Here is a 19,456-nt window from a genome sequence, read left to right as displayed (position 1 = left end):
CTGTAGTTCCGGGGTTCCGACTTGTCTAGGTAATAAGGAGTCTATCATGGGAGCATGGTCTTTAACCGGATGTTGTATTATATCTCGTGTATTTATTTATTATAACACTGAAGCATGTGAAAAAACAATTCTCCTCATGCGCTCTCCTCACTCTTCATCTTTCTCCTCGTTCTGACACCTGAGACTCATCCAATTATGTCTCTCTTCTCCAAACCCCACACAGCCGGACTTGTGACCGACCGCTTCGGCCAAGTAACCGGACATGCTACGGATCATTCAAACGTAGACTCGAGCCGTGCACGTGATCTGGAGTGATCAATTCCTCCTCTCGAGTTCAATAAAATCATCAGACTTTCACATGCCATCTCCTCCAAAAAAGCACATGAATCGTCTGGCATAACTGAAACCCTCCTGCATCTTGTCCATGACGCCGTCTTCCCCACGTTCATGACTGGAGATCCAGTGGCAGGCATTCATTCTCAGGCTTGTGACAGTTTGATCTGGTCAGCTGGGTTCCTTTTCGACGTCGCTCATTCGCTTACGTTCTGAAAAAGCACGTGAAAGTCTTGCCTCCATTCTTTCTCTGGGGATTGAAGTCCTCCTTGGGCTTAAGTTTTCCCCAGATTCTTACATGTGCATCATCTGACCCCGGAAATTGTCTGAGCCTCCGCCACTTCTGCTCTTCCATTTGTCCAGGACCTCTGCCGTCTTACTGAAACCTGGAGGCTGACTCAGCGTGTTTTCACATGTGAATGCCAGTACCGAAGTGTCAATGGAACTCAGAGTCCGAGTCGAATCAGGCTGATTGTAACCTACATTGCAGTCTAGACGGTCTGCTGTTCGCTGATCTCTTTTTCATTTTTGCAAAAGGTACTCCTCATGCAGGGTTCAATCCCAAAGCCAATGACGTAGTGACATGTCCCTGAATCTCTACTACCGGGTAGGGGAAGCGCCATATACCTAGCAGCTAGAGCCTCCTACGCAGTTGTGAACAGTTTAGATCATGCGAACAGAGTCCTCTTTGATTGGAACTCGTTTCAAACCTGAGTATTCATGGCTTTAGCGTGCTCATTGCATACTATACGTAGCGTATCTTAGTGCTTGGTGGATCAAACCGTCATCACAACAGTCGACGACTAAAGCATTCACAGATCAGATTCCACCGTGAGCGGCTGTGGACAAGCAAAAACATTTTACAGAGTATCACTACAAGAAATAATCGGGCCAGTTCAAGACTATGTCAGCCTGAATAGTCTTCGGCACTGCAATATTTGTTATCTTAAAAGAAAGCCAACTCTGACCCCAGGATGGTTCTTCTTCGTGGTTCGCAACGGTTATGTGTGTACGGGTTCTTACGCACTACATAATACTAACACTATAAACATAAGGCGAGCTGCTGTCCTAAATATACTCTATATAGATCTGATCCCCAGAGAATGCATTAGGCATGCGACGCAACTTTCTGGTGTAAGTCATTGACATAACGATCCCGTGACCAATCACGTTACCCCCAAAATGCAAATCCCCTCATGACGTACTGTCAAGCTTGAACCATACCTTAACCTTAGCTTGCATCACCATATTCACAATGAAACCTCTCATCGCCCTAACAGCTCTGTTCAGCCTAACAACCGCCTCACAGTCTCCCCTCCGCGACAATCAAATGCCCCTCCCCAAAGCTCCCATCCCTCTGAAAGGCCATCTCCCTCTAATGTCCCCCGACCAGCCCTCCGTCCAACCCTCCGTCGCCCTCGGCGACATCCTAGGCTCCAACCGCGGCCTAACATCATTCTCATCGTTCGCGCGCATGCAGCCCTCCACCGACACAAGACTCAGCGATCTATCAACAAACACCACTGTTCTTGCGCCGCTGAACTCGGCTGTTGATGCACTACCGCGCAAACCGTGGGAACAACCCGCTGATTACAATAATTTCGGGGCTGATGCATATGAGGGTGATGGGGGACAGGATAGGGCGAGGGAGAATATGAGACGGTTTGTGGAGGCGCACCTTGTGCCTGTTAGTCCGTGGGAGAAGGGCGAGAAGAGTAAGACGCTTGGGGGGAAGGAGGTCTGGTGGGAGGTCAAGGAGGGACGGAGGGTTATTATGCCTGATGAGGTTGAGGTTGAGAAAGTGGCTAGTCAGGTTGGGAATGGAGAACTGGTAAGTTGACTAAGATCGTGACTGGAGAAATGCTAACTTGAGATACAGTGGATTCTGAAAGGAGTTTTGAACTACGCCTAGACAGATAGCGTTTGACGGGTAAAGATGCACGAGTAATGACAGATTAATGATTATGCAAGTTTGGATACAGCTAGATACTTGCGCTAGATTTCGGGACACTTTCTTACAGGCGGTGGTACTTAGGATAATACACGAGGCCAGAGACATCACCATGCATAACTCTGCTATTCATCCAGTATATTGATTAGGTCAACATGTTCGTCGCCGGTATCATCTATCCAAACTCCCAGAAACGACATCCTCCGAAACAGACATAAATTACAACAGGGACTATACCTCCAGAACAAACTCCCTCCACTTTTTTCGTCATGGCTATTCTGCACAGTTGGCTCCCCGAACTCAGCAAGTTACCCATATACTCAAGGGGCTCACAAGCCAGGTATAATATTCAAGATGAAAGGAATACAGGCACAAGGTGCCTCAAAACAAGAGACTGTAAGGCCGTAAACAAGAGACTGGCCGGTACTGATGACGTTCTATGACTGGCATGCAGAGGCCAGCCTATGATGCCCTGTCGATTGAAGCGTATAGCAAAAAGCACTTTTGTATGAGAACACTTTTCGACGAGCATTACTCGTCCACCTTCAACCGCTTTGGTTCTGACTCATCCGCAGTATCACTCTGCGTTATGGCTCCTGGCTCAGGAGTCTTTCGTTTTGTTGCAGTAGAATTGTTTGGAGCTACACTCAGGTTTTGACCCAAGCTCCCATTGGCACCAGGCAGAGGATCTCTGTCCTTGGAAGCGTTTGAGTTTGCATTCGGTGTCGTGTTCAGGTCATCTCTGAGGAAACTAGGACCTGAACCGACAACTGGTGTTGCAAAGTTCAGCGGACTTGGTAGTGTGTTACTGTCACCTCCCCGGAAGTTCCAATCGGGATAGAAGCTACTTGGGCTCGGAAGGAGTTCATTTGTCAAGAAACGTGATGGCAAGGCAGAGACAGGAGTATCACCATTCACATTCTGCTGAGGAGGCGGCCGGGCAAAAGGATTTGGCGGACCAGTAGCACCTGCGGACAATATTGCTGACGCAGACGGAGAGGGAGGAGGAAGCACAAGTGACGACTGAGAGTTGTGGCGTTGAGGCGCCTGCGTTGTGGTTTCTGTGGCGACCCGCGGCGAGTTTGACTCTGCCGTTCGTGCGCTACCGCCGCCTTCAGATCCGCCATCGGGAATCTGCACCGTTAAGCGAGGGCCACGAGGTCGAGCTCCTCCGGGACCGCCGGCCTTCGCACTGTTAGAACGCGAAGGCGGAGTCAAAGTGGTTTCTGGTATTGACGACAGCGACACCGTTCGAGACTTCTCATCGGTCTGAGTACTGGCACGCTGTGGCAAATGGGGTGATGATTTGGGCCCATCCGCGGCCCGGTTCAGTGCAGCCACATCAACCGATTGTGAACGGTTGGCGGCGTTTGCAGCATTAGCAGCAGCAGCGGCAGCAGCAGACTCTGATTTGTTCGACTCGGACGTAAAAGATGCTAGATGCTGGGACAAGATAGACCGGTTCTCTTCGATGGGAGTGAAGATACTGTGAGATTTTCTTTGAGGTAGTTTCTTGATGGCACTGTCCGTGTTCAGTAATGGCGGCTGAGGGCGTTCTTGTGGCTCCGTCTTGGGTTCCACGGGAGGTGGTGGCGGAGGATCATGAAGTCGACGTTCAGGCTGGGGCGGCGGAGGTGACATTTGTGACATGTTCGGGGGAAGCTGTTGTTGAGGCGGTTGAGGCGATGGCGTTGGACGAACAGGAGCTTGGATTGGTTGCGACGGCGGTTGCGAAGTGTAAGCGGGAGGCATCGGAGAGGGCATCGGGGACCTGCGGTCATCCATGTACGGTCCTGGTTGCTGCATGTGACTAGGCTGTTGATGATAAGCATATTGAGGATGAGGACCAGGGCCATGTTGAGGTATTAGACCGGGAGGATGAGGCGAGTTGTAGATAGGCGGATTGGGCATATAGTTCATTCCGGGATGCGGAGGGCCGGGCGGAGGTGGAGGCTGGACCATGCTGGGACCCATGCGGCGCATATCCGTTCGAGATGCCGGCCGTGAGCCGATCGATGGTTGCGGAGTATGTTGTCGCTGGATAGGATGACCAGGATGCGCTTGGAATGGGCCGCCATTGCCAATAGGTGGTGATGCTGAAGGTGTATGATGTCGAATCTGTGGGAAAGGAGGTTGATGTTGTCCGTAAGCATGAGGAGGCATCATCTGGTTCTCGACAACTTCAGGACCATGGGGAGGGGTGCCGTCGTTCTCCTCATCCTCGTCGTCATCGTTGCCGCCGTTGAAGTCGGAAGGACCTTTGTGTTCACTGGGACCACCGTGCTAATTATCTATTAGCACAAAATACAGCGCGTCGTAGTCGCAACCTGTGTTCAGAGGCGTTGCGACTGTCTCAAGAAGTGGGACTCACATATTGATATCGGTGGATAAGCTCTCGCATATCCGTTGATGAATATTCGTAAAGCTTCTTATTGTTGCCGAAAATGAAGACGGCGACATCGACGGAGCAGAGAACGGAAAGCTCATGAGCCTTCTTGAAAAGACCGCCCTTGCGCTTCAAGAAGGTGCTTTGTGCGCCAGTTAGTCGCGAACTTGAAGACCCCAAGGTCTGGTGATTTGAGGCGGGTTTACTTACACAGAGCGATTCCTATCATCTTTGATGGCCTTGATCTCAATCTTTCTTCGTCCCATGTTGAACGGTTGTGCAGTTCAAGTTGGAGAAATGTGTCGCGTTTCCACGCGGGGAAGCTCAACGGTCGCGACCAAGGAGGTATGGAAGATGCCTGAGACCTTGGTAGTGGAGCAGGGCGGAATTGGAACTGGGTCGCGCAGATCGTCGCAAAGAAAAGGAGTCGACAATTTGACGCGGAGAAAGTCGAGCCGCTGTGTTATGGTCAAGTGAAGTTAAGTCAAGTTGAAACGGTTGTAGTCGTGATCGTAAGCGAGAACAAAGAATAGTTGAGCGGCGTGGTAAAGTGGATGCTACCAAAGAACGCTTGAGGAAACGGCGAGATAAACCGAAAAAGTCGATGGATATAGCCGAGAGAAGAGGAGCAGGTTGCGTGAGATGACGGAAGCGGCTGTCGCGGTGGCCGTGGAAGGTTATTTAAGAGGGAAAAAAAGAGTGGGAGCGGGAGAGGATTTGATGAGGGAAGCGAAGGTGGTTTGGCTTGCTCTGTTCTGCTCTGCTTTGCTTGGAGCTGGGACAAGCCGAAGTAGAAGTAATGGAACCTTTCAGTCAGTCGAAGGACCCCCAGGTCGTTGGCTGCCTTTGTAGCTTAGTGGCCGGCAGCTGGTGGAGGGGTACTTGGTGCAGTAGCGCGCCGACGGTATCTCTCTTTAAGCTTGGCCTTTGGTGGTACCTCTTTTTTAGTCCCGAGGGGAGCGGGATAGAAGAGGGTGCTTGTACAGAGTGAGGCAGAGGATGAGTGACGCAGGCATGCGAGCCGCGTATATCATCAGATGTGATGCGCAGATGAAATTTGAGTTCACGAGAGCCGTTGCGACAAGGAGACTAGGTTTAGATGAGATCTGCCCTCGAGACCGTTGCGCGACGCGACGCGATAGCGATAGAAAAGTAAGATTTGAGCTGAGCGATCAAGAGAGGGCTTGGGAGAGATTTCCTGGCGCCTGCGCTTGCGCTTGAGAAAGGGGGACAAGAAGTGGGAAAAAATGGCACAAACGAGCGACCGTTAAGTTGAAGGTTTTGGGATCGATAAGACGTCGATGGGGCTGAATCTGGCGTCTGTGGTTGGGATGGGAATAGATGGATGGCTTCTAATAATAGACGGATCGTGTTCACTTTCACTCGTGCGTGCGGGTGCGGGATGGAGAAAGCGACGGGAGGGAAAAAAAGAAGGCAGCATGGAACCCGCACGAAAAACCTCCTTGCTTAGCTAAGGCGAGTATGATTGGATCAAGGTCAGACGGGGCTCACCGTCATGGTGGGTTTTAGTGGAGCAGGACCTGGACTACGGCACTCGAAGCCCTGGAACCGTCCCCTAAAGAGGCGCCAACGTTCAGGGAGACAGACCAGGACGGGACGGGACAGCGGAATGGAACTTGGACACTCAGTGGAGGTCCAACCACCGACTTTTAGAAATAACATCATTGACTTGACGTTTGTCGCACCACGTTGCTTCCAATTCTACCTAGGGTCTCTTATCTTTTAGTTACAGCGCAGTAGAAGTGTATCAGGTATAATATAGCCACGGCTCTTGGCAGAAGAGAAAGGTCTCAACTCCAAGTCTCTTCTCGAACAACTAAGAAGCTCTCACTTCAACCATCAACCTCTCAACACAGCTCTTATCGTCTTGAAACGACAAAGCCCAGGCCATATCCTGGTTTGAGTCAACGGAAACAACACATCAACTAGAGCAAACGAGGCTAAAGCAACTCTTCCGGATATCGCTTCCTGTGTTTCATGCATCTTGACAGACAGGCTAGGGGAGGAAAGAAAACTCAGGACCTTAATCCTAAATGACAAAAGGACTTAGGGACTTTACATAAGTTTAGGGTATCTTTTGCTGAGTTTATTTTGACACCTCCCATCAAGGCCCGGTGTTTTCTTGCCCCCCGAGGACAGGAAAGGAAGCTGAGCCTCGTTTGTTCCCACCCATTCCGCTGCAACAGCTTTCGTATTCCCACCACGTTTTTTTTGGCTGCTGCGTCTCTTAGCTCGAGGTTTGCCCTTGCGGCGATGATCATGGTCTGTTCTCCCCCCACGAGTGGCTCTAAGCTCTGAGCTCTGTCTTCTCGATCGACACTAACCATGAATCTAAGGAGTTGAGTCAGTATAGATAGACTCGTTGGACACGTCCGTGAAGCTACTGACATCGGTAAAGCTATAGCTTATCTCCTCTAACTCCCCGTCCCCATCCCCCTCATGACATATGCCAGAGACCCTAGTTCCCAACCGTAATTTTCCAGCTTCTAAAAATACAATTATGCATAGTAGCCTCACACCCGGGACCAGGTCATGCATCAACCATGCGGGCCAATTAGCCCAGCTCGTCAGGAGATTAACCCAGTTTATCAGTGGAGACACTATAATGGGGGCTAAATGTGCATATCGACATTTGCCCGCTTCTGAGACGTGAGAGGTCAACTGCACCACCAACAACTCATCACCTACGTATTTTAGACATCTTCACCGCATGCGAATCCATGGATACTCGGATCACTTCTTGTCACATCATTGTCAAGGGTGCTAGTTGCAGAGTTAGTAGACTCTCCCTACCTCTCCTCGTCTAGGGTTCTCTGGCAATGGCTATCCACCGTGTCAAGCGTACGTAGCATCATGAAGTTCGGCGAACAAACAGGAACAAAGTTAATGTTTCAAATGATGTTATTAATAGCATGTTGTCAGAAGAACTGTCAAACGCAGTCTAGGTAAATGCAATATCTTTCCTGTTGCCATGCCAGCCTTTTCCGTGAAGCAACAATGATCCCAAACTCCATTTCAATGCCACCCGCCTCTGGTTTCGTGGGGCGTACGAGATTTTCCTTAATGTACAACTCGATTCCCTCCCCGGAGCCTTTTGAAGAAACGTAAAACCAAGAATATTAGAACAGTCACTTTCCTTCATGCTGACAATGAAGCCATATCAGCTATCCATTCCCAAAAGTCGACGTCGTAGTTTTGGCTGATCGAGATCAAGCTCGCACATAAAAGCAGTAATCGGTTTCTAACTGGGGGATCCAGCAGCGCCTCCTGGAGCATTGTAGTTACCAAATCCTCCATGCTCAGCAGCGCCATTATCCGCCTTCATCGTGCCGTTAAGCAGTGGACATAACCTTTGAGCAATAAGTTAGTAAAGAGTGTTGAAAAGACGTGTCAATCACAAAAGAAATGCTCAATGCGATGTGGTGGTCGTTGCACGAATTGGTCTTCTCAACGCCATGCACCTCCAGAGCGCCACTTGGGCACCTTCCAGGCATTGCGGATGCGTTCAGCTTCACGTCTCGCACGCGCAATCTCTTCCTCGAAGGCTCTTCGCTCTCGGATGCGGCGCTGGCGTTCGTCTTTGACTCTCTTCTTCTCAGCCTTTTCTCTGGCCTTAGCGGCTCGATGCTGTTGAGCTTGCCGGGCTTTGGCTTCACGCTCTTCTTGCTGCCGCTTGGCCTCCGCATCTCGCAGCTTGCGCTCTGCTTCTTTCTTTGCCGCTCGCCGCTCCCGTTGTAGTTGAAGAGCGATTGCCTTGTCCTCGCGAGCCTTTTCTTCAGCACGCTTTTTGGCATCTCGGGCCTTTCCTTTGTCGCATTGTTCTATGGCCAGTTGCAATCGGGACTTGCGCGAGCGACTGCGCTTCGCGTTGTCGACCTCTAGAGGCGTACACCAATTGAACGACATAGGGGGAGGGGGAGAAACAAAGGGAAGTGATGATGGAGAATGGGGGCTCATACTTCTTGTTTGTCTTGATGTGACCAACTTGGCCACAATTGGCACACTTGCGGGTTGTTCCAGTTGGGACTTTATCGCCATTGACACTGGGTGACCCGGCATCTCCTGTGCTGGCCTTTTGGTGGAGCTCTTTTTGTTGCTCCCGAGCCTGTCGTCGAGCTTTGTTCTTCTCGAGTCGTTCGAGCTCCTTCTTGATTCTGTGCTACTGTTAGCATCAATTACATATAACGTCAAGACTCGAGAAGACATACCTAATGCCTGCAAGACGGTCATGGTCGGCATTGCCTGTAGGACGGGAGCTGTAGATGCTGTTGAAAGATACACGTAAGCCGGTGCTCTAAACTCCAACCCAGCAATGTCATTTCTTGAGCCAGGGGTGCCGACTCCGTAAGTTCGTCGACGTTTTCTTGTCACGACTCCCCTGCTCTGTGATTGCTGAACTGCCTGGCGTGAGTTGTTGGGTGGGTGCACGTACTCTCTCATCTCAAGATCCGCCTCTGTTCGCCGTTTCATATACTGCGAAATCACAACCGGATCGTGAACGACTTCGACTCGGTCTTGCGTACTGCCATCGGGCATTCGGATCTCTCGGGTTATGCGAATAGCGCGTCGTTGCTGTCGACTTGCCGAAGTCAAACCACTAATTTGGCTAGTACCGTCGTCGAACTGGGCTGGAGTCATGGCTGACTGAACGTTGAATCTGTCATCTTCGTCTTCTGTTACTGCAACATCTTTGTCGTCATGCTCTTGACCATCTGAAAGTGTAGACTTTTGCTTCTCCCAAATTTCTCGAATACCTTCCTCGTACATTGCTTGCTGCTTTTTGACATTATAGGCGTGGCCACCATTAGCTCGCTTTTCACGCTCCATAGCATCTGCAGATGTAGCAAGCGGTCCCTGAACTGCCTCGATATATCCGCCCTTCATGGAGGTTCGAATGAAGGAGAAGCCAAGACCATGGCCCGTTGGGTCTCCTTCACCATGAAGTTGAAGCATGGCCTTTTGGGCGCATGCGTCGATGAAAGCCTTGGTTGTCTTCCATGGGGCCATCTTGTCCGCGAGAGTTTCTTCTTGCTTCTCTTGCTGCTTTTTGGCGCCCTTGGTAATCTTGCTGCCTTCATCCTCGACATCATCATCGTCCCCATCTGCATCGTTGTTCTGAACATCTTCCTCGAGGGAAGCATTTCGAGGGTCGTATCCGGCATCCTCAAGCTCCTTGATACCAAGTTGCATAGCATCGAGTAGGCAAACCTCTTCTGGCTTAATCATGGAACGAATCGTACTCTCATCAGGCAGTATTTCGCCAGGTTTCAGTCGCCACATACCCTTCTCGCCGCTTTCCCTGTCGTACTGTAGGAATTCTTTGAGCTTCTGACGATTTTGAGTGTCGGTGGAGTCGGCAATATGCTTGGTGATGTCGGACAGTTGACAGTTGTCGGTATCACTATGTCTTATCATGCGAAATGCGAGCATCTTCATTCTGTTCTTTGAGGCATTCGTGACCTTGCGACTGTGTGGTCCTGGAACCTCGACTGAAGGGAATTGCTGACCGACGACATAAAGATGATCGATCTTGTGCAGGAACCACCTCGAACCATGTTCACCAGTAGTGCTGCGCACAACCAAGAAGTCACTACCTCTTGGGTTATGCTTGAAGACGGGAGCTCGGTACATCTCGTTGTGCAACGTTGGCACAGTCTCACCGGGGTCAACAGTACCGAAAAGGGAGAAGGGGGATCGATCTTCAGGAAGAAGCATGCGATACTCTCCAAGTTCTTGTTTCGGCAGTTGCTCATCTTCGTTGGTGTCTTTCCGGCGATAGTAGTTGATCAAGCGGTTGCCCATACCGAAGCTGCTGAGCACTCGTGGACGTTGCTCACAGTACTCGTAAAGAACAGCCGTTGAGTTGTCGTTAATACTCAAATCCTTGGACTTGAGGAAGACTTCATGCGCTTTGCCCTTCATTTGCTTTCGCTTCTGGTGTGCCGGCTTATCAAACTTGATGATATGACCAGCAAATTTCTTGTACCTGAAACGAGGGCGATGATACTCATCTGTCGTACCACCGAGCTTAACTTTGTAGTACGGCCATGAGAGCTTGATAGCGGGCATGCTGTGCTCGACAGAAATGTTGCCGAGTGTAGCGCGGACCTTGCTTTGATGGTTTTCCTTCAAAGCCTCGTACGCCTCGTCATTCGAGATGTTGAACCGGTTGGAGACATCGCGGCCGAGGTTGCCGTTTGCCATGCGCTTCAGCTTGTTATCTGTGCGAGGTCGCTTTGCATTCCGCTGAGTTTCCTGAGTTTCGATAAGGAGGTAAGGATCGCTCATATCCAGTTGCACCCTCTTGGCACCTCTGCGGGTGGCGTCTTCGAAGTTGTCGAAGGAGGGTGCAGCGTATCGGGGGATCTCTGGTAGGCCAAGTTTGACTGTCTTCCGTTTCTTTGGTCGTGATGGTCCATCATCGCCAAGGTCCATCAGGAACTCGGCATCCCATTCATCGTCCTGCTCCTCAAACACGCGCTTCCGTGCTTGCTGTTCCTGCTGCTCGGCGGCTTGTCGGGCCTTGAAATCAGCTTCGATAGCCTCGATGCTGGCGCCCCAATCTTCGCAGGCAAGCTCAATATCACGTAGGGTGAATCCAGCAACCGTTTCGGAATCGGACTCTTGATCGAGATCGAACTGGACATTATCTTGGGCTTGATCTTCGTGATCCATGCCACAGTACACTAAACCTCTCTCCTCGCCCTGCCTAGGTTTGCGGGTGACGGTTGCAGTGCCTGGGATACGGAACAGCTTCTCTTGATCGGGAGCGAGTTCGAGTGTAAGCTTGCTGGTAACGAGCTGCTTGGGCTTTTTGACGGGTTTCTTTTCCTTCCATGTGGCCTTCTTGGCTGGTAGGAGTTCGCTCCATGTCAAGATGTGCCCCTTCTTGAAAGCAGGCCATGTAGCTTTTAGGAGGTCCTCGACGGTTTCAGCGGGTGCGGGGATGTCATGATCCTGATTATCGAGATGTGGTTCGGGGTCAAAGTTGATGCCTGGAAAGCTTAGACTCGCATCGAGAGGTTGGGTGTCGTCGGTAGTATCGGCATCGCGAATGTGAGGTGCTGGGGAAGAGGGACCTAGAATTGGATCTGGAGAAGAAGGCCCCTCTCCAAAGAGATCATCTGGATCATGACTGGTTCCGCCATCGTCCGTGAGGCCAGGCATCTCCATAGAGACACCAGCGCTGGGCTCCTCCTCGTCTGGTAAATCATCGTCACTGATATCTTCGTAATCCTCTGCATCGTCCGCCTTGCCTGACTGATCGAATGCGACATTGTCGAGAACGATACCGCCTCCGTTGTTTTGCGAATCTCCCAGTAGTTTCGCGATTTCTCGATCGTCGGCGGCATCCTGGGCCTTCCAGGCGTTCTCGTCAAAGGACGAGAAATCGTTCTCCTCAGCCATGATCGCGGTGTTGCAATCGTGAAATCAGATCACTAAGAGGCCGCGGAAGTGTCGTTATTCTTATATCATAATTTTATCGCGTCGCTGGTGATCGGCCGTCGCTCGGCGAGTCGCGGCTGTCGTCTGAGGATTGAAGGGAAGAAATTCGTGTTTGCTCTGAGCTGAGTTGTTCACGGTTGCGTTGAAAGATGCCCGGGAGCCTGAGAATGAGCGCGGAGTCAGCCAATCAACGTCAAGATAGGATGAAGTGCTGAAAGGCCAGTGCTTGGATTTCGAGGTGGGGCGGCATTGAGTGGCAGCAGGTCCCCACTTCAACATTATTGTCGCGACAAGGAACCATTAAAGTGTGAATGTCAATAGAAACTCACCTTCATTGGAAAGCTACACTACAAGCCTCACAGCCGGAACTTTCCTGGCCATAAAATTTCTTGATGGGCACCTCGCTTTTGAGTTGTTGAGGATAAAGTTAAGCTGAAACCTGGGGCTCTGGTCAGGATTATTCTGGTCAATTAGTATTGGACTTACTGCATACAAAGGAATCTCGAAAGAGCAAAATATGTTTGTAATAAGATGAAATAGAATCTGGAAAATAGATACACCAGTGGCTGATTTTGCGTTGATACGATGTTGAAAGAATAAAGTTGGGTAGAAGCAAAGTCGCGAATTTATAGAATGAACGGAGGAGAGTGAATCACTCACTACCTGCAGCTCATAACTGGAATCTTCCAGACCACGAAATTAATGTATGAAGCGAGAAAAAGAAAATCTACCTACTGGTATTTATGAAATAAATCGGGTGTCATGGAGTCTAAACAGAGAGTAGATTTAGAGCGTAGCCAAGGTAGCTCATGAGTGTGCTCAATGCTGGGAGGGTCATGGCCATAAGCTCAACTCATCAATAGACAAGGCATTAAATTATAATTCAGAGACCCTAACTTACTCTTAAAGGTAATTAATAACAGGATATGTAAAGTTCTATATGCCAGCTGCGGGTTAAGGATAGACGCAAAGTTGGAACGTCATTCTTGTCAGCCGATATCGCATACCATTATCAAGCGCAAGGGCATATAGACATTAACAGACGATCTATCGCCTTACTTCTCTGTTTTAAAGAACAGAGGAGCCATGCGTGAGATAGAAGAAGATTAGAGCCTTCTAATAAAGCATATCGTGCAGGATTTGCATGTGGTCCAACTCCCCATGGATAGCGGCGCCTCGTCTTGAGCTAGCAGGTACAAGCAGCGCTTGACATTAAAACACAGTCATTGCTTTATACTTTTATTTTGGAAGTTAAGGAAAACAACCTCCATTAGAAATGCGAGTTCGCTTACTGCATAGCGTACTCGAGGATGGTCGCATTCAGCTCATGGGAAATGATTAGCAACTGGCCGGGCTAATAGCGAAGCTACATCCTGAAGATACTACAGATTTCCTACCCAAGTCTCGGAAGTCTTTGTGACGAAAGAAAATGAGCCGAATATGAGGTTCCTAATCCCACATGTCATAGATGAAACCGGCCATTGCTCCAGGTTTACCCACCTCTTGCGATCCCGGACAGCCGAAACACCACTTTGACACTTCCCGATGTGAAGTGTTGCATCCATTGCCGATGCCACAATCTATTGGAGGGAGCCTTGCAGAGCAAGCAAGATTTTGACATTCAATGATCATGGCCTAATCTAAAGACCTACCAAGCATGTACTAAAATTGCTTGAGTCTATCCTGCACTTAGGACGACCTGTTTCTTCTTGGGGATATAAGTTATCTTACCTCCCCCGTTGGATTAAAGGTTATCAAAATATGGTTTGCATAGGGTATGTGAGTGTTTAATTACTGTTGAGCATGATAGAGAGCGTCGTAGAGTCTGGCGGTCGTCATAGAGAATTCATCGACGAGGTACAAAGGAGGCAGGCGGGCTACTACTCGGTCAATGCTGTGGAGAAACACCTGTAGATTCTCGAATGATACTAGATGCTCTAGTGTCAAGACGCTCTAGATAGCAAAACAAGAATAAGAACTCTGGTAAAGGCGTTGTGATTGAGCAAGCTGCTACTGCGCCCGCTATCTCAACAACTCCCTTCAATCCGGTTAAGCGTATATGAACTCACAGAACCTGCATATAAACGCCATGAGCTGTCATTGTAATTTCCAAATCACAAACTCCAAATGCCCCAACTTCGCTTGCTTCAAATGATCCCCAAACCACGTCTCAGTTCGGTCAGACACAGCGCTCATACGAAAACAAGTTTCCATTGCGAAATATACCCTCCATAATACACGATCATCACAAAGATAAACCCTCTATAATACCAGAATTCGCAACATGATTCGATGGGTAATCCCAAATGACGCAAAAACTCGGCGGATTCCTGATTGGGGAGTATCATGACAGGGCAGCATTGCATAGAACAAATCCTACGCAACATAAGCACAATTTTTTTTTGGCCCCCAATGGTTTATCTCAACGACGACCGAGTTTAGAAACACCAGTCTCTAAATCGTGGCACCATAGGTGAATCGAGAGCAACTGAGTTGGACAGCGATGTAAGCTTGCGCAGGGATGCTGTGAGGAGATGAAGTCTGCCTTGACTATTTTCCTACATTAACGTTAATGCTGTGGACGTCACACTGAGGTATGATGAGGTAGTCATGAATGATGCACCATTGATGGAGACGATACTGAAATAAGGATACAGTGTATTTCTAACAAGTTCCGTTCGTCGCGTAATGTATGACGAATACTGAATGCTTCAATAACAATAATAAGTACAAGAATGATGAAGTCAATAATGCCACTCTAGCAGCAGAGGAATCTTCCCAGTTGGGTATTAACGCCATCCATAACACCGTGAAACCCATGAACTCATTAAACATCTGCGCGGGTTGCCTAGCGACGCCTGAAATAGCCTATCGCCCCCTTGACAAACATGGTCAAGATGACCAGCGCCTAGATGTTCAAGATCAATGCCATTATGAAGCCCGCTATAGCCCAAACACCCACTCGATCACTAAGCTGTGGCTCGAAGTGCAATCCTCGTCTTGACAGTGCTCCATTCTCTGATGCATCCTCATCAGGGAGGGCCGTGTCGTTGGGCAGAGTTCCGTTGATGAGGATTGTCATTGTGCCGTTGACCTCTGCAACATTGACGATGGACTTGTTAAGTGCGTCGTAGCTTCCGTTTCCGATGAGTTCGTCGAAGTATTGGGTGCTGTTGTTGTCATCACACGCGCAATACTCATATCGCGAGCATCCACAGAGGACATCGCGTTCTTCGTCCTCATCGCTGGTGTCGTTGTGATAATGGTAGGGATGCGAGTAAGGGTACATGTATGCACCGTAGAGCCAAAGGCCAGGCCAGAATGCCAGAGCAGCACCGCCTAGAGCGAAGGGCGCAATTCTTCCGGGACTTGAGACACCGGATTTGTAAGGTTTTGATGAGCCACCGGGGTAGTATCGACCGCCTGCGAAGCTGGGCTGAGGACCGACGCCGCGAGAACCGCCGCCGCTGGAGCTGCGGGAGCCACCGCTGCCTGATGAACCTGGACGATATGATGAGCCTTTTGAACCACTACTGCTACTGCTGCTTCCACGACTGCTGCCGCTTCCACTGCTTCCACGGGAACTCCCACCTCTGCTGCCACTGCCAGATGATCCTTTTGAACCTCCGCCGCTGGAACCTCCGCGTCCTCCACCACCACCGCCGCCACGGCGCTTGTAAAGCTCGTGCTCATAAACGGGGGGTACCCCAGACTCGGGGCGCTCTATGTCAATGCGCTTTATGCGGCGGGGTGCATCGATGGCCGATGCGACCGTTGATGTGACGAGTGTGAATAGCACGACTGCGAAGTCTGGTCTCATTGTGGGCCAAGCTGTCTTGGTATGACGAAAGGATGCAGGTGGGTATAGGCAAGATGAAACAAAGAAGTGTTGATGGCGGATTGGAAACCAGAGCCAAATGAAAGTCCAAATGATTTCGGATTAGAAGATGTCAAACTGACGATGAAACCAAAAAAGTCGTGAGTTTGTGTTTTGGGGATGTAAGTTGATGGAAGAATGGAAGAGTATGAAGTGGGCAGCTCCAAGGTTTAATACCCGAAATCCGAATTCAGGAAGGGTAGGTAAGACTGAATTGATGACGGGGGTAATTGCAAGGATCCACAAGGCGTGGTTTCTCTTCTAGGTTCGGAGGCTATGACGGAGGCAACAACGGACAGAAGATCACAGGTTGACCTTCTATGATGAGGTGAAAGAGGCGAATGAGGTAAATAGAAATGATGATGTCGCTCTTTCCAGAAAGATTGGGGGCGACGATCGACCGCTAAACAGCAAGAACAACCGTGTGTCTTGGCTGAGCTGTGGATGAGGTCACTGAGCGACCGGTTTTGGTAGCTCCTTCAAGAGGATGACTGACAGATTGAGAAGAAGGAAATTGCCAAGGCAGGACGACTTGTGTTCTTTATATTCCGGTCTAAGGAGGTGATTCACCGTAGAGAGCGGAAAGAACACTGGTCTTTGGCGTTTTCTTAGCTCTGATGAGCTGAAAAGAAGCCAATCTCTTGAAGCAAACTGAGTTAGCTCCAGCCAAAAAAGTGCTTTGACTTTTGATGTTTTTGGCGGAGACAAACAGCAGCCCTACCAAAGTGGCTTAGCCAGAGGAACCATTCACAGCGGTGTAATTACGTTGTAGCGTGTTTGTGGTGGTTTGCTGCATTACAGAGGCACGCATCAAGAGACAAAGAAATGGAATGTATGTAGGTCTGAATGCCTTGGCTCAGCCTTAATCCGAACACAAGCTTCATTTAGCGAAACAGCAAATCTCTCCAATGTTGATGCTGGTCAATAATTTGTTGGGTGCCGTGGTAATGTCACTACCAATTGACCACTGTTTCAAGGATGAATTGAGCCGATGATCGTGGGTCTGTGACATAAAAGACCCTGGAGTTGGCATGGGCGTATAAGCTTGTCGGGGTTAAGCTTGCAGCGCCGCAACATGCAGGCAATTGCATTTCTAATTGGTGTAGATCCTTGTCTAGTGTGGATCAAGGCTGTCACTGAGGCAGACTTACTTGAGCCATCCGAACGAGACATCTCGCTACGACAACCCAATACGCCAAAAGTCCGCTTGTGACTGTCAAAGCTTTCGTTTAAATAAAAGCTTAGAAGATGTGTTCATTGCTGGATGGATCTTTCAATAGAGACGTGGCTGAAGCTGAGTCGCGAATTCATCTAGGTCTGATTTAATCGTATAGAGAGAGTGTGGACAATTGACAGACACGGAGACGGAATCCCGCAGAGGAATAAACTTCAGATGCGGCGCTGCATATTGATCACCACGTGGTCCAACACGATTTGGAAGTCCCCGATCTGTATGCCTTAACCTTACAATCTTGGCTGCCTTAACAAACGTTCCATATTTCCAACGAGACCTTCCTCTCTAGTGTGTTATCTGATGCATTTCCGACATAGCCACCGCGCCCCCGCATGATGCTAGAGTGACAGTCTGTCACATGAGGCTGTGCAGTGTGCAATTGTTATTGCTTGCAGCATTCTAGAAGCATTGGATGGAAAAATTGGCGGCCTGAATTTTAGCATTCAGCCAAGATCAGGCACCCGTGCTTGCGCCCAGGACTTGGCGCACTAGAGTTTTCAGTGCATCTCCGATGGCGGGGACTCGGCGGATATAAACATCACGAGTTGTCGCTCAGTGGCGATGGATGGTTGGATGATCACCTGGTTTCTGGGGACGAATTGATAAACCCTCGGGGTTACCGAGAAGAACTGAGGTAAGTGTAAACATTTGGGAGGCAGCCGTCAAGCTAGCCTTTCAATTCTTCTCCGTGCCAGGGCTCATCTGTCCATACTTCTGAACGAATTCATGAAAGACAGCCGTGTCATAACATCCAATTTCCTGAAGATAAGCCGAATCCTTTGCTTCGCCAGATTGGATGACCTCAATGGTCCGCCTGGACAAAGCCACGACTTCGGCAGTATGTTTCTTTGTCCCAAGCCACTTCCTCTCATCCTTCGGGATGCGTTGGTAAGCGTCCATCCAAAGAGAGTCCCATCTATCCAGTGCGCGGAGCAACATTTTGGAGTGGCCGCGTGATACTGCTGACGTACGATAATGAAATATTTGGTGCTCAAGACCTGGAAAACATTAGTATTTGTGTCGTTTATTGACTGTCCTGGAGTGTGACGTACCTGACGAGAGATAAAAGAGATCTGAATGGTCTAATTTTCCAAAAGAGTCTCTAATGGCAGGCGTCCATTCTTCAGCAAGAAATCCTGCGATTGCTTCGCTGCAGCTTGAAGGATAAGACCTTGCTAATCCATGCTGTGACCTCTCTTGAAAAGCCATGCTTGAATCTGCCTCCCATATACTAGTGGGACATGGCAGATCTCCAGCCATCTCCCTTGATGTTATAATGGGTGGGTGGTTACAGAAGAGCGCCAGTAGTGAATCGTTCATAAAAGTCCACGTAACAACTCTTATACATTTCTCTCGGTGAACGAAATCTCCCCAGCTTTTGCCGGGCTCGTGTTTGAGACTCATCATGTTCGCTTTTCTCAACACCCCGACCAGTGTTGGAATTCTTTTACTCGCGATTCTTCGACGAGATTCGTTGTGGTTTTCACTGCCTTCGAGAGTGTTCATCAGCACTGCGGCTTGGCATATTTCAAGCATGTGTTGTGAGGTAACTGGGCTGACACCTTGACGTGACAATTCTTTAAGCTCCTTGTAGATATACTTTTCTGCCAATTCTAGAAGTGATGCATTAATGTATGATGGAGAAGATTGATTGAGGCATTGGATATAAACAGTTCCGGTCAACACTACAGCTAGTAGCAGGTGAAGTGAAACCTTTTCAGGATCAAATGTTGACCAGTGTATCGTGTCCTGATGATAGTGTCTCCGACGGAAGATAAAGACCAGGACATTCTGAAAATGAGAGGTCGTGAAGAACCCTCGTTGACAACTTTGGTCAAGTCCATCCCTGAGATGAGGCGTATTGGCAGTTGATTCTTGGAGTATGTTTGACAGAGCGACTATTTGCATCGAGAGAGCGTCGGCTGACTCGGTAGAAGGACCAAAAATGCCAGAGAATTGTAGCGGATTGTTTTCGGGATCACCATAGTCTTGGGGTTCGTCTAGAAGCATGTCCGGTAGATCAAGGAGAAGAAAGCTTGGATCGACCGTCCCTGCACCCCAAGCGATAGTCTCACGTTGCTTCCAAGAAGGCATCTCTGATGTTCTTTCAGGCTCTCGAGCAACGATAGCATCCATGGATGCATTGGTCGGATTGCTAGCTTGTAAAAGAAAAGAAAAGCTGGGACTGTCATTCTTGGAGACTTTCCT

General features: G+C 49.3%; 6 protein-coding genes across 6 annotated transcripts; 2 read left to right on the top strand and 4 right to left on the bottom strand.

Annotated features, from left to right (window-relative positions):
• Nucleotides 1-1,588: 1,588 nt before the first annotated feature.
• FMAN_03311 (related to FAS1 domain-containing protein NCU02579) lies at nt 1,589-2,245 on the top strand (the record flags this gene model as incomplete). The annotated part of the gene is made up of 2 exons (XM_041832112.1): nt 1,589-2,164; nt 2,213-2,245. The coding sequence occupies 2 exons, from the start codon at nt 1,589-1,591 to the stop codon at nt 2,243-2,245; spliced, it is 609 nt and encodes a 202-aa protein (XP_041682608.1).
• A 570-nt stretch (nt 2,246-2,815) lies between these two features.
• On the bottom strand, nt 2,816-4,936 carry FMAN_03310 (putative RLM1-transcription factor of the MADS box family; the record flags this gene model as incomplete). The annotated part of the gene is made up of 3 exons (XM_041832111.1): nt 2,816-4,567; nt 4,656-4,812; nt 4,881-4,936. 3 exons carry the CDS (start codon nt 4,934-4,936, stop codon nt 2,816-2,818), a joined length of 1,965 nt encoding a protein of 654 aa, XP_041682607.1.
• Nucleotides 4,937-7,932: 2,996 nt separating this feature from the next.
• On the bottom strand, nt 7,933-12,098 carry FMAN_03309 (related to transcription initiation factor IID 250K chain splice form 2; the record flags this gene model as incomplete). The annotated part of the gene is made up of 4 exons (XM_041832110.1): nt 7,933-8,041; nt 8,651-8,845; nt 8,900-8,956; nt 9,124-12,098. 4 exons carry the CDS (start codon nt 12,096-12,098, stop codon nt 7,933-7,935), a joined length of 3,336 nt encoding a protein of 1,111 aa, XP_041682606.1.
• A 2,947-nt stretch (nt 12,099-15,045) lies between these two features.
• On the bottom strand, nt 15,046-15,957 carry FMAN_03308 (uncharacterized protein; the record flags this gene model as incomplete). Its single annotated transcript, XM_041832109.1, has 2 exons — nt 15,046-15,638; nt 15,729-15,957. The coding sequence occupies 2 exons, from the start codon at nt 15,955-15,957 to the stop codon at nt 15,046-15,048; spliced, it is 822 nt and encodes a 273-aa protein (XP_041682605.1).
• Nucleotides 15,958-17,089: 1,132 nt separating this feature from the next.
• On the top strand, nt 17,090-17,227 carry FMAN_03307 (uncharacterized protein; the record flags this gene model as incomplete). Its single annotated transcript, XM_041832107.1, has 1 exon — nt 17,090-17,227. The coding sequence occupies one exon, from the start codon at nt 17,090-17,092 to the stop codon at nt 17,225-17,227; it is 138 nt and encodes a 45-aa protein (XP_041682604.1).
• A 696-nt stretch (nt 17,228-17,923) lies between these two features.
• FMAN_03306 (uncharacterized protein) lies at nt 17,924-19,384 on the bottom strand (the record flags this gene model as incomplete). The annotated part of the gene is made up of 2 exons (XM_041832106.1): nt 17,924-18,246; nt 18,301-19,384. 2 exons carry the CDS (start codon nt 19,382-19,384, stop codon nt 17,924-17,926), a joined length of 1,407 nt encoding a protein of 468 aa, XP_041682603.1.
• Between the last annotated feature and the right edge of the window lie 72 nt (nt 19,385-19,456).

Source organism: Fusarium mangiferae (genome assembly GCF_900044065.1).
Source record: "Fusarium mangiferae strain MRC7560 genome assembly, contig: FMAN_scaffold006, whole genome shotgun sequence".
NCBI classification, from domain to species: domain Eukaryota; kingdom Fungi; phylum Ascomycota; class Sordariomycetes; order Hypocreales; family Nectriaceae; genus Fusarium; species Fusarium mangiferae.
This window is presented reverse-complemented; position numbering and strand designations above follow the sequence as displayed.